Source organism: Syngnathus scovelli, chromosome 18 (assembly GCF_024217435.2).
Source record: "Syngnathus scovelli strain Florida chromosome 18, RoL_Ssco_1.2, whole genome shotgun sequence".
Taxonomy (NCBI): Eukaryota; Metazoa; Chordata; class Actinopteri; order Syngnathiformes; family Syngnathidae; genus Syngnathus; species Syngnathus scovelli.
Window position 1 is genome coordinate 7,578,574 of NC_090864.1, and position 11,830 is coordinate 7,590,403.

General features: G+C 57.5%; 2 protein-coding genes across 12 annotated transcripts in view; one reads left to right on the top strand and one right to left on the bottom strand.

The window, feature by feature from the left end:
* Window positions 1-7,597, top strand: part of LOC125985779 (histone-lysine N-methyltransferase 2C) — a 31,625-nt gene extending 24,028 nt beyond the window's left edge. For 9 of the 10 annotated variants that reach the window (XM_049748870.2, XM_049748869.2, XM_049748874.2 and 6 more), the window contains 23 exons: window positions 28-837; window positions 950-1,342; window positions 1,507-1,668; window positions 2,259-2,551; window positions 2,623-2,798; window positions 2,883-2,995; window positions 3,065-3,193; window positions 3,265-3,307; window positions 3,376-3,500; window positions 3,647-3,721; window positions 3,804-3,983; window positions 4,151-4,266; window positions 4,481-4,676; window positions 4,758-4,967; window positions 5,119-5,447; window positions 5,522-5,634; window positions 5,696-5,832; window positions 6,011-6,138; window positions 6,212-6,413; window positions 6,483-6,599; window positions 6,714-6,787; window positions 6,864-6,972; window positions 7,065-7,597. In XM_049748870.2, the coding sequence (XP_049604827.1) occupies window positions 28-837; window positions 950-1,342; window positions 1,507-1,668; window positions 2,259-2,551; window positions 2,623-2,798; window positions 2,883-2,995; window positions 3,065-3,193; window positions 3,265-3,307; window positions 3,376-3,500; window positions 3,647-3,721; window positions 3,804-3,983; window positions 4,151-4,266; window positions 4,481-4,676; window positions 4,758-4,967; window positions 5,119-5,447; window positions 5,522-5,634; window positions 5,696-5,832; window positions 6,011-6,138; window positions 6,212-6,413; window positions 6,483-6,599; window positions 6,714-6,787; window positions 6,864-6,972; window positions 7,065-7,157 (4,323 nt within the window). In that variant the 3' untranslated portion in view covers window positions 7,158-7,597. The remainder of the gene's footprint in view (window positions 1-27; window positions 838-949; window positions 1,343-1,506; window positions 1,669-2,258; window positions 2,552-2,622; window positions 2,799-2,882; window positions 2,996-3,064; window positions 3,194-3,264; window positions 3,308-3,375; window positions 3,501-3,646; window positions 3,722-3,803; window positions 3,984-4,150; window positions 4,267-4,480; window positions 4,677-4,757; window positions 4,968-5,118; window positions 5,448-5,521; window positions 5,635-5,695; window positions 5,833-6,010; window positions 6,139-6,211; window positions 6,414-6,482; window positions 6,600-6,713; window positions 6,788-6,863; window positions 6,973-7,064) is intronic. The other variant, XM_049748873.2, reaches the window with a different exon arrangement.
* On the bottom strand, window positions 7,388-11,766 carry cpm (carboxypeptidase M). Of its 2 annotated transcripts, none has more exons than XM_068648836.1 (10): window positions 11,615-11,766; window positions 11,190-11,354; window positions 10,835-10,932; window positions 9,617-9,789; window positions 9,333-9,435; window positions 9,149-9,251; window positions 8,917-9,087; window positions 8,684-8,836; window positions 8,477-8,625; window positions 7,388-8,395 (listed from the first exon to the last, which is right to left on the bottom strand). In XM_068648836.1, exons 2-10 carry the CDS (start codon window positions 11,350-11,352, stop codon window positions 8,180-8,182), a joined length of 1,329 nt encoding a protein of 442 aa, XP_068504937.1. In that variant the 5' UTR covers window positions 11,353-11,354; window positions 11,615-11,766; the 3' UTR covers window positions 7,388-8,179. The 2 variants fall into 2 exon arrangements, with proteins under 2 accessions (XP_068504937.1, XP_049604899.1); XM_049748942.2 differs by having other exon boundaries at window positions 9,149-9,248; window positions 11,615-11,765.
* Window positions 11,767-11,830: the final 64 nt, after the last annotated feature.

The window sequence follows — 11,830 nt, forward strand, 5'->3', positions numbered from 1 at the left end:
GGTCCTTCATGGAACCTTCTGTCTCAGGTGGAGCGCCATCGGCTGTTGCAGCAGCACAGGCTGGATGGGGACCAGCAAGGCGGAGCACGGCTGTGTCCCGCAGGGCCGGCAGTCGCCACCGGGTCCCTTGGCCCAGCCCCCGCCGAAGACGCTCTCTCCCAGATAGCCTTCTTCAGTTCGGAGCTGCCCCAGGACTTCCTCCAGTCTCCCCCTGGCGCCCGACCACCTGCGCCGGGGGCCCAGGCGGCAGTACCGTTCCCTGCGCCCCAGCAGGGCTTTACCGGAGGACTGCACCCGCATGGGGCCGGCATCTCCCCGGAGCGAGTCGCGAGGGTCTTGCCCTTGGAGGTGGCGCAGACTAAAGCAAGGCCCGCCGGAAGTCCAGCTCAGGTCCGCCCGTTGGGCACCCCTCCGACGCCGCCCAGTCAAGCCGCTCAAGGCCATCATCCGTTCAGCCCCGACTCGGCCTTCTCCTCGCCATCAACAGCCCTCTGCGCCCCCTTCTCCTCGTCCTCCCTCTCTCAGCTCTACGCTGACATACTGCCCGATGACGGCCCCAAAAGGAAAAAGAGGAGCAGCGTCAACCGGGACAGTGGTGCCGGGACGCCGCTGTACACTCACTCTGACAACATCGCAGACTCGGCCGACACGTCCTGTTCCACCCCCACACGGGGCGGCGCCGAGCCAACCGACTCCAACTTTCCCCCGTCGGCTTTGGCGCCGTCCTTGGAGCTGGAGAGGCAGCTGTCTGTGTGCTCGACGGCCCGGGAGAGAGGCGCTCTCACGGGCGCAGACCGTCCGAAAGGCCTCCTGCGCGGGAGCCGCGTGGAGGTCAAGGTGCGTCATGTCACCTGACTCAATCTTACGTGTCCCCCAGCCGTGTCTTTTAGAACAACTCAGCCAGTTCAGACTGGATGGCCACCTTTATCTTTCCTGTGTTTCCCCGCAGGAGGAGCGCGAGGAGCGGGGTGATCCGGTCCAGTCGCAGTGCGCCTCCCCTCTTCACGACCCCGGGAAGGAGCTCCTCCGCCACCTGCTGAGAGAAAAAGCCTCGCCCCATCAGACGCCATCGCCCGGCACCCACGGCCCACTCACCATCTCTGGCGAAAACCTGCGCTCCGAGGATGAGGACGGCGGCGCATTCCACGACAACGTGTCGACGTACGCTCTAATCTCAGACGTCCTGGACTCGTCGACCAGCAAGAAGCTCTGCAAGCGAGCGGCTGCGCGGCCCGACAAAGATAAAAATCTGAGCAAGTGCAAACGGAGGCGACGAGAGGACGAGGACGCTCTCGACTGCTCGTCTTCTCCCTCGGAGCGGACGGTGACGCACCTCACGCAGGTCAGCTGGCAGCAGGCTACCTTCATTTGTCATTTGCATGACTCAAGTCCAATTGCCAATGCGGGCAAAGATGAGGATTCAGAACCATGGGATGCTCTGCAGCCGCTTGTTTGGAATTGGAAGAAGCGTGGCCGGATTTAAATGTTACTTTTTGGTGCCCTCAGCTCTCGGCGCTGCCCCTGATGGAACCCGTCCTGGTTCTGGACCTGAGCCCTTTCCCCCCGTACGGCAGCTCCTCTTTGGGCCGAGTCTCCAGGTTGAGCGGCTCCTTCGGCAATGCCTGCCTGGACGGAGTGGCCGACTACTACGCGCAACTGGCGTGCAAGGTAGGAGGAAATTCTGGGGGGCTCCAATTTTTGATTCGAGGGCTGGCTGTCCAAACTCCACAGTTTTGCAAAAACAGAGCGTTATCTATTGATCCCGAGTTCTCGTGCTAATGGCTAATGGCGGCAATCCAACAACTTCCTGGACTCGGTTTGGAACAGAAAATAGATGATAACGCAAGTCACACGATTTATTTGTTGCGCAAATTTGCTTTGCAACTTCCATCGTCCAGACAGTTTGAGCAAGTTGTTTCTACAAAGGGGAAACTTGGCCCGTACCTGCAAACCTTCTTCTGAGGTCACCTTCACTCGCTTGCACAATCTCGCATGAGAAAAGGAGGGTAAGCGAGAGAGCTCGCGCCTCTTCTTGAGGAGGCCTTTTGCCGAGAGTCCTCGACCGAGTGCTTGTTTTCACGTTTCCTGGAAAGGCAGAAAAAAAGCCCAAAGTTGTTTTCTGTGGAAGTTGACGCTGCAAGTTAATGATAGTGTAAGATTGTTTTGTGTCAGTAGAAATAGCAATCATTACCTCTGTTCTGTACAAGTGATTTGGGGCGAAAAGCCAAATGCACTTCTTCCATATGTAACATTTGCAGAACATCCTGGGAAACCCCCCCACCCCTCCGGCCTCACTGCCGCCCACCCCCCCTCCGCAGAAGCTGCTCAACGGCTTCGCCACAGCGGAGGAAGTGAGCAGACAGGACAGCGAGCGCACCGCGTCTTGCGACGGTCCAAAATGCGGCGGTGGTGCCGTGGGGCCTGACCTCGCCCCGTCCTCTGCGCCAGTCAAATCCAAGGGCGAAGCGCTCCGGCGGGCCGCCCGGACTGCCGACGTTGATGTGCCCGCTTCCCTGCCCACGCCGCCCCACAACAACCAAGAAGAGCTACGGTGACACCAGCCGCCGCCGGCCTGGCCCGCTCGCGGACACCTCACTCACTCTGCCTCTTTTGTCCAATCAGCATCCATGACTCGTCTCCGTGCGGCAGCCCGGACGGCTTTGTTCCGTCCTCGTCCCCAGAGAGCACTGTTGACGGCGAGGTCAGTAGGTATCCCGACCTGTCGTTCGTCAAGACGGAGGCCCTGTCCCCCTGCCCGTCGCCACCGATTCCCATCGTGCCCTGCTCCTGGGGCAAAGGTCGGTCCTGCGGAGCGTCACCGACGGTTTCCCGTCCCGCGAGCCGTTTCCTTTGGACTCATGTGTGCCACTGGCTCTTTTCAGGCTCTGCGCTGAAGCGGGAAGTCAAGACGGAGGCCGGTCAGCAGGCTCCTCCCTCCTGCTCCAACGCAGATCTGGTTCCCATCGCCATCACCTTGAACTCGACCGCCTCGCAGGTGTGCCCCTTTCCTGAGTCGTCCTTTGACGCTCGCTGCTTTCCTCTGACCATGCGGCTGTCTTTCCAGAATGTTCTCAGAGTTATGGCAGCGGTGGCAAAGCTGCTGCGGTTGCCCGCCCCCATCAACTACCAGCTGAGTCGCGCTTCCCTCGTCCCGCCCGCCCTGGTGGCCGGAGTCTCGGTGCCGCTGCCTCAGGTGCCGTTCAGCTCCCAGCGCATAAATGCACTCGTCTGCTTTTACTCAGTCATGCACGTTTGCCTCTGTAGGCCTCAGCAAGCAGCATGCAGCAGAGGACAGCACCACCAACTGGTCTGTATGCTTCCTTTTGTATGCGTGCGTGTGTTATCACATGACCTCTCAAGTAGCCTTTGGTCCAGGTGCCAGGTTGGACTCGATCCAACACAACGTGGGCGGCGCTCCCGCTGTCTCCATCCCGCCGTCGTGTGGCTTCTGCAAAGTGTTGCTGGGCAACGGAGTCCGCAAAATCCAAGAGGCCAAACAGGTAAGATGCTGTCCAAACAGCAGTTTTGATGCGAGATGCCAAGACAGTAGCAAATGTTTGCCTCTGATGAAGTCCGAGCTCGACGTGCTTGAATGCAACTCAGCGGCCACCGAAGGATGACTGGCCACACGTGTTGTTTGTTGCAGGAGGGTGGATCCAGTCTGCTGTTCTGCAGCCCCACCTGCTCGGCACTCTACTCGTCCGGCCCAAAGGCCGCCGAGGTGAGGCGGGGTGTGGCGCCCTAATGCGAGCTGCGATGGGCTGACGAGCCATGACATCATGTCTACATTGTTGTGCCCCCAGTGCGCTGCCTCGCTCCTTCCTCAACACCGCTACGCCAACAACATGTCGTCCTTCGCCGTCCACTCGCTCCCCGCCACACCACTGACCCCCTCCCGGACTGCCGCCGCCTCCCCGCCCCCTCGCTTTCCTTCCGCTTCTGCCATCACCATGGAGACCAAACCCCGCCTGGACGGCCTCAAGGTGGGAAACGTTTTTGGCACGGCACTCTGCCGGCTCACCAGGCCACGCTAACCCTGAAACCTAACCCCATGTCTATGGTGCGTTGGGTAATTGCTTAATGTTCTTAAACAATATGAACGCTGCTGTTTCGTTGCCTCCAATATCATTTTGCTGTCCGCGTTTGACAGGTGAAAGTGAAACTAAAGCCCCACCCCCACGCCTTCTCCGAGGCTGACTGTCAGCGCGCTAAGCGAACGAAGAGTTTGCGCTGGCGCCGCTGGAATGTCAACGTGGCTCTGACCAGGTGAGCGGCGCCGTCGCGTCACCCCTCACAATCCTACGTGAAAGGTGTGCGTGTTCATATTTTGACACCGGGGTATGCCCACTCTAAGTCCGATGCTGGTTTAGACACGACGAGATGCCGCGTAACAGTAAAACCGTCCGACCCCATCGTGCACCTTTTCGAATCATGGCACGCGACATTTGATGCACCGGGCCTCAAGCCGTCTCCTCCGCAGCAGGGGCCCCGTTTCTGACAAGGCTGTCGCCGTGCCGACCGAGGAGGAAGCGGATGTATTGTTGAAGAAGCTGGGGGCGTGTCTTCGGCCCGACCCCTTTCCCGCGGACCAGCGCAGGTGTTGCTTTTGTCACCAGCAGGGCGACGGAGAAACCGACGGAGCCGCCAGATTGCTCAACCTGGACTTGGATTTGTGGGTAAGTGTGCCCCGTGCGGTACCATCACGCTCGTCACGCGCCAGCGCCGTGATGACACGGTTGCACTTTGCCCCCCCCCAGGTGCACCTGAACTGCGCTTTGTGGTCCAGCGAGGTGTACGAGACTCAGGCGGGCGCTCTGATCAATGTGGAGTTGGCGCTGCGCCGGGGTCTGACGCTGCGATGCGCCCATTGCCAGCAGACGGGCGCCACCAGCGGCTGCAACCGGCTGCGCTGCACCAACACCTACCACTTCACCTGCGCCATCAGGGCACACTGCACCTTCTTCAAGGTAAGAAAGAGAGTAGAAGCTTGGAGGGAAAACATTGAAGCAGGAACGTCTCTCCCCATCACGCATGGAACAAAAAAAAACATTCAGAAAGAACTGAAGAAGAGACGATGCAGGTAAATGTGTGTTGTGGCGCGCACTTGTGTGTGTACAGGACAAGACCATGCTGTGCCAGCTACACCGGCCCACGTTGTCAGGCCCGCCCCCCGAGCCCTGCGCATGGCCGCGCCACCCCTACGACTCGGAGCTGCGCTGCTTCGCCGTGTTCCGCCGCGTGTACGTGCAGCGGGATGAGGCGCGGCAGGTGGCGGCCATGGTGCAGCGCGGCGAGCAGCGGCACAGCTTCCGCGTGGGAAGCCTTCTCTTCTGCGCCGTGGGCAGGCTCCTGCCGCGCCAGATGAGCGCCTTCCACGACCGTGCCGCCATCTTCCCCGTTGGCTACCACGCCAACCGCATCTACTGGAGCATGCGACACAGCAACAGGTAACGCGCGCACGGTGCTTGTAAAAATTCCGTTTGCTTCAAACAAACAAAGAAAACAAACATGTGACCTCTAGGCGCTGCAAGTACATGTGCTTCATCGAGGAGCAGGAGGCGCGGCCGCTCTTCAAAGTCAAAGTGGTGGAGAACGGCTACAACGACCTCGTCCTAACGGCGCCCACGCCCAAAGGTAACGTCGATCCGCCCGTCCTGCGCTGTTCACGCTGACATGCGTCCCACCCTCCCCGCAGGCGTGTGGGACCAGATTCTGGAACCGGTGGCTCGGCTCAGAAGCTCCAGCGGAATGCTCAAACTCTTCCCGGACTTCTTGAAAGGAGAAGACCTCTTTGGACTCAGCGCTTCGGCCGTCTGCAGGATCATCGAGTCGGTACGTGGTGCCTTTTAGCGCGTGCTAGCGTTGTGCTCCAAATGACATCATGCGAGCCCAGCTTAGGAAGTAAAATATTCGGAACAGCACCCGCTTGTTCTGTCGCACGCTTGTGAGCTGCCAACACGACTGAGGCGCGATGGTGACTGAGTGTGTGTGTGCGCGCGTGTGTCCGTAGTTGCCAGGCGTGGAGGCATGCGAACGCTACACCTTTCGTTACGGCCGCAACCCGCTGATGGAGTGGCCGCTGGCCTTCAACCCGTCCGGCTCGGCGCGCTCAGAGCCCAAAGCCAGCCAGGCCAAGAGGTAGCACGCCGCGCATCCGCCCCCCCACGCACTTCCCTCCGCTTGACAATGACGCGTGTGCTTTTCCCGTTAGGCCGTACCTGTTGACCAGCATGGCTCCTCGGTGCCAGGGCTCTGTGGGCTCCATCGTGGGCGCGGTCCCGGGCGTGATCTCGCTGTCGCCAGGCGAGACCGTGGCGGGCACACACCAGGGGCGCCACTCCAAGCTGGCGCAGTACCGCCGCATGAAGGCCGATTGGAAGACTAATGTCTACCTGGCGCGCTCACGCATCCAGGTAAGTCCCACCGCCACCGATGTCAACTGCCCGAGGCAGGGCACCGAGTCACTGCTTGTTTGCGTGCAGGGCCTGGGGCTGTACGCCGCCCGGGACATCGAGAAATGCACCATGGTCATCGAGTACATTGGCGCCATCATCAGGAGCGAAGTGGCTGACCGCAAGGAGAGACTCTACGAGAGTCAGGTACAGCCCCTTCCTTATTTTAACCATGGGAGAAATGTTGAGCATGAAATCAGCCAACTGCCACAGAAGGTGTCTGAGCACGTGCACGTCCTCACTCTTGTCTCACGTGCGCAGAACCGAGGCGTGTACATGTTCCGAATCGACAACGACTACGTGATCGACGCTACCATCACTGGAGGACCCGCCAGGTGCGAGGGTGCCGCTCTGTGGTAGCAGCCGCCGCTTGCCACCACCACTGATCCCGCCCGTGCTTGCCATTGACAGGTACATCAACCATTCGTGTGCGCCCAACTGTGTGACGGAGGTGGTGAGTGTGGAGAAAGAGAACAAGATCATCATCAGCTCCTGCCGACGCATCCAGAGGGGAGAGGAGGTAGGTGGGGCCGCACCTTCGCCGCCATCCTTTGCGCTGCCGCACGCTCTTACTCAACGCCGTCTGTCCTTCCGCGCACGTGTGTACGTCAGCTGTCCTACGACTACAAGTTTGACCTGGAGGACGACCAGCACAAGATTCCCTGTCACTGTGGCGCCTTCAACTGCCGCAAGTGGATGAACTGAGGTTTGATTGGCGGGCAGGCAGGCGACCAAGAGGCTGGTCCTCTGCGTGTAAATGTGTACAAAGAGCAGAAGATGATTTGTTGCAAAGATTTTTTGCTTTGATTTTTGTATTTATTACTGAAAGAACTTATTTTCTAATAGCACTCCTTTGCGCCGGGTGCCGAGTGGCAGCATGTAAATAGTCCAGCAAAAAAAAAAAAAACATTTAAAAAAAAAAAAAATCAACACACTTTGGATGAGAGGCCATTTTGAATTGTTTTGTTTATTGGCCCCGGTGTTCTTTTTATTTTGTCTGTGATCATGCCCCCACCCGTTTTTTTTTTTTTTTTTTTTACTCTACAGTGTGATGATTATTAAATGAACTTTGTTTTGGCAGGTTAGTGGAGCCTGATTTTGAAACATTTTCAGAAAATAAAATACTTTACATCATGAAAAGCAAAGCCCATTGCGTTGGTATTGGCACAACAACACAACTACAACTTTGCTAAACTTTTAAAATTATTTTTAAGTAGCAAAATTGCCAAACGAGAGAAATTTGATGTTGCAGATCCAACACGAGGAAAGTCGATTACGTAACATGCACTGTCAAAATTCTCAAATTTTTGCATGCTTGTGCGTCCACATTGAGCCTCCTGTTAGCTTGTGTGTGCACAGAGCGCCCCACGCCACCGCCGAGGAGGACTCACTGTGGCTCGTCGCACACGACCCCAGCAACGAGCAGCGCAGCAATAACTTCATAGAGTCCCTCGACGATGACGACAGCGAGGAGGACCAGCAAAGCAACGAAGACCAGACTAAATGGCTCGGTCAAACGGGAAGTTCTTGCGGCGAGCCATCGAAATGGGAGGACTTCTTCACCGTGGAGCCGCTCCCCGACAGCTAGAACAACCAGTCCCGTTACCCCCTCAGCCACGCCCTCTCCAGGCCGTCGAGCGAGCGGGAAGACGTCGTCGTCGATGACTTCTCTCTCTCGCTGTCCTCCTCGGCTTCCAATCATCCCCCCCTCCCCATCGCAAAGACCATCAGCTGATCAAGCGCTGCAACACAAGGGCCGTCCCGAGCGGCGCCATCGTCCATGGCGCCGACGACGACGAAGGCCCGGTGGTTGAGACCATGGGGTCATCCGTTGCCGTGGCGAAGCGACGCAACACAAAGTCGTGCCTCAGGGCCGAGTTTCGCTCTGGGCCGAAAGGGATGAAAAAAGTCTCCGTCAGTACCTCGTGGCCGGGATAGCTCACCTGGAGGTGGGGGGAGGATGCACACAAACATTGAGATACAGGAAGTGTGTGCACCCAAGTGTGTGCGTGCGCGCGCTTAACAGTGAACGTGTAGTTGCCCGGCAGCAGCAGTCTGTAGTATTCCGCGTGTTTGTTGGTCGTGAAGGGCTGCATGTTGCGGCGACCGGTCACCTCCACCACGGCGTTGCGCACGGCCACCCCCGACCCATCTAGCACACGTCCTTTGACCCCTGAACACACAGAGTCAATGAGTAGGAGCGCCCGGCGTGGGTCGAGGACCTCCCTTACCCAAGTGGACTTGGCGGATGAAGGCCAGCAGACTCCTCCTGTTGTCAGCCCACAAGGCAACCAGCTCCTCGGCCGGAGGGAACTTGCAGCATGACAACTCCAGCGTCACCTCCAGGCACTGAGCCCACACATAGTTGTAGTCCTGCATACCGCCTGCCCACACATACGCACGCCAAGCCGCTCATTCTGAGGACCGCCAGGTTCCGATCGCAGCTACTCGAGCGGGCACTGACCCGAGACCGGGTACCACTGGTAGCCGTTAGTGATACCATCCTTAAAGGGTCCCTGGTCCACACAGCGCCCCCCCTGGTGCATGCTGGCATGGTTGGCCGAGTACACCTTGGCCAGGTGGACAAAGACGTCGTCATCGGGCGTCAAGCTGGCCTGACCCGCCAGCTCGCTACCTAAACACGCCTCAAACACGTTTGTCGCATGCGTGTGAAGGCGTGACTTGAGCGCGCTTACCGCTGTTGTCGTAAGCGTAGCTGGCCACCAGGGCGCCGCCGTGGAGGTTGGCCGAGAGGACAAACGTCTCCGTCTTCAACCAGCCTATCACGGCCCGCACCTGCTGCCACAAACGCAAAATCAGAGGCACAATGGCGCAGGTGCGGCCGAGCACGCCCACTCGCAGAGTAACAGGCCGGCTGACCTCGGCCTCTCTGCCGCTATCGTCGTCCGTGTCATGCTGCCCTGGTGGATCAGCGAAGGCATCAGGGAAGTTTCTATTCAGGTCCACGCCATTATGGTTGAACCTGACGCACGAATGCACACACAGTCACGAGTGGAACCAATGTGTTGTGCTTTTTTGATGTTCTCATTACACTGCAGTATTGATGGTGACAGGTAGAGGGCAGCAGCAAAAGCAGCAAGGGGACGCGTTTGTGTCTGCCGTGAGCGGTGCGCATACGTTGCACGGGGTGTGGGCGCATCTACCTTCCTTGGCTGAGGTAGCAGTCGCTGTCAGCCCGGTCGAAGCCGTCCGGGTTCATCGTGGGCAGGAAGTGGACACGCGTGCTGTTCAGAATCTGCATGGCCCAGCTCTCGTTGCCACGGTAACCACGCACCAGGTCGGCCACTAGCTGCAGAAGCAGCTCGCGGCCCAGAACCTTCACACGTGGAAATTCAGCTTGTCACTGATCAAACAGGTCACAGCGCCGCCTTCTGCTATGGAGTGGCAATAGCGTGGGAATGCGAAAAATTCGTCTCTGAGACAAAGACGCCGGGAGGAGGGTGCGGAAAAGTCGTCAGCCAGCCCGGACGAGAGCGGATGAATGGACGTGGAAGGCGAGAAGGGTGGGAAAGGTGCAAACGTGTCGGGGCTGGACCGAGTGCCCTGCGGCCATCCGGCCGGTTGCCAGGGTGATGGGCTAACGCGCACGCACGACACCGTCACAGGTTGCATGTTCCATCTTCCCTGAGCTGTCAGATGGCCCCGCCCCTTCTGTCTCTCAGCGAATCAACATAGGACCAAAGTAGCAGGGCACGCAGATTGAAACAAGACCAAGCCCCTCACCTCAGAGACAAAAAAAACAAAACGAAAATCCAGCAGGAATGATCGTGTGCTGGTCCATGATGAGCAAAACAGGACGTTGGAATGTTTGTCATGCAGCTCAAGAGGATGCTGAGAAAATAAACCTCGACAAAACAGGAAACCGGCCCCCAATCAACGGCTCAGCTTACTGGCAGCCATCAAGTCAAAACATTGGAGGCCCCAAAAACCAAAAACTGCACTGTTTAACGACGGCAAACAAAACAGAACAAACAAACACGCCCAGCGCATCTCACGCTCTCCGTTACACAACCACAGCCGCCATCTCGCTTGAAACGGTTTTGTCGTCACTTGGCCCTGAGCTACCAAGGCAACCGCTCACTTAATGCTTAGCGGCCCTGCTACGGTTGGCCGCTCACTTGATCGGGCTGAACTTTTCCACAAGTTGGCCGCATTCCTGCTGTGAATGTCTACATGCCGGTGCTGTCAGGTCAAAGGTCTTTTTCTCTGAGCCGACACACTCCACTGACGCCATTTATTTACTTTGTGGAAATAGACAAAACAGAATGTGTTGGCTTGTGACAGGCTTTTGTGGATCTCCTTTCGACTCACTTCCTGTCTGCAGGGAGGGACCCTCTAAATGTGTGTGTGTGTTGGCTCACCTCATTTCCATGCATGTTGGCCACATACTTGAACTCGGGGATCCCAATTGTGTGACGGTGGGGGCTCAGACCCAAAGCCAACACCCACAGCTGTTGACCTGCCGCATAGACACCACGGGATTGTCATTCGTCATGCGCTTTTGGAACACTTTGGGTGCTCATGTGAAACTTGCTCGATGGCTGAGGCACCCATACACGCTAATCTGAGTTAATCCAAGACACAGTGTGTGCGTGTGTGTGATTGGCCAGATCAAAACACGGTGGATTAGATGAAGTCGAGTTTACAATCAGGTTAAGTGATCGCACAAACCAGTCCGTGTCACGATCGCCACGGTGACGGAAACTGAGTGGGTACCTGCGACCGAGCGTCCGATGCTGTACAGGTGCGCAATGTCTGGATTGGAAGCGTTGACTTGAAGAAGGTAATGCTCTATCTCGCGGTTGCTGTGGTAACGAAAGTCCAGCGTCATAGCGGCGGGGACAAGCATGAAGACGAGGAAGAGCTGGCGGTCCGACATGACTATGCAGCAAAAAAAATACAATAACCATCACGTTAGTTGGTCATCTCAAAGAAGAATGATCCCCAAACTTTCTCTCCACAAGACACTTTTTTTTTAACTACAAACACTCAATAAAGATAGGGGGCAAGAATTGATGATTGCACCGCAAAGACTCTTTCTAATTGATAAAACGCATAATAAAAGCAATATTAAGTTTTCCACCCAGGGTCCAAAAGGTCATTGAAAGAGCGCGGTGACGTCATGTCGTATCTTCAGTTACCTGCGTGCTCTCAGTTTGTCGACGTCCACGCGATCTTCGGAGGGCGGGTAGTCAATCCGAAACCATCTGCGCTGCGGCTCTACTCACACGGGAGGAGGGGTGGGGGGCGTGGTCTTGTTAGATCACCCCCCCCCCCCGTTCCAACTGGTTGATGCCCCGCCTCCAGCAGATTCAGTCAGCCCGCACCTCAGGTAATGGGCGCTCAGCGGTGCTTTG

What these genes read in the sequence shown, in the direction of transcription:
- cpm (XM_068648836.1), bottom strand. Translation starts at nt 11,352, where the DNA reads ATGTCGGACCGCCAGCTCTTCCTCGTCTTCATGCTTGTCCCCGCCGCT. An exon ending in TGCTACCTCAGCCAAGGAAG is followed by an intron (nt 9,436 to 9,616) that starts GTAGATGCGCCC and finishes TTCGTGCGTCAG; the next exon opens with GTTCAACCATAATGGCGTGG. An exon ending in CGGGCAACTACACGTTCACT is followed by an intron (nt 8,396 to 8,476) that starts GTTAAGCGCGCG and finishes CCCCACCTCCAG; the next exon opens with GTGAGCTATCCCGGCCACGA.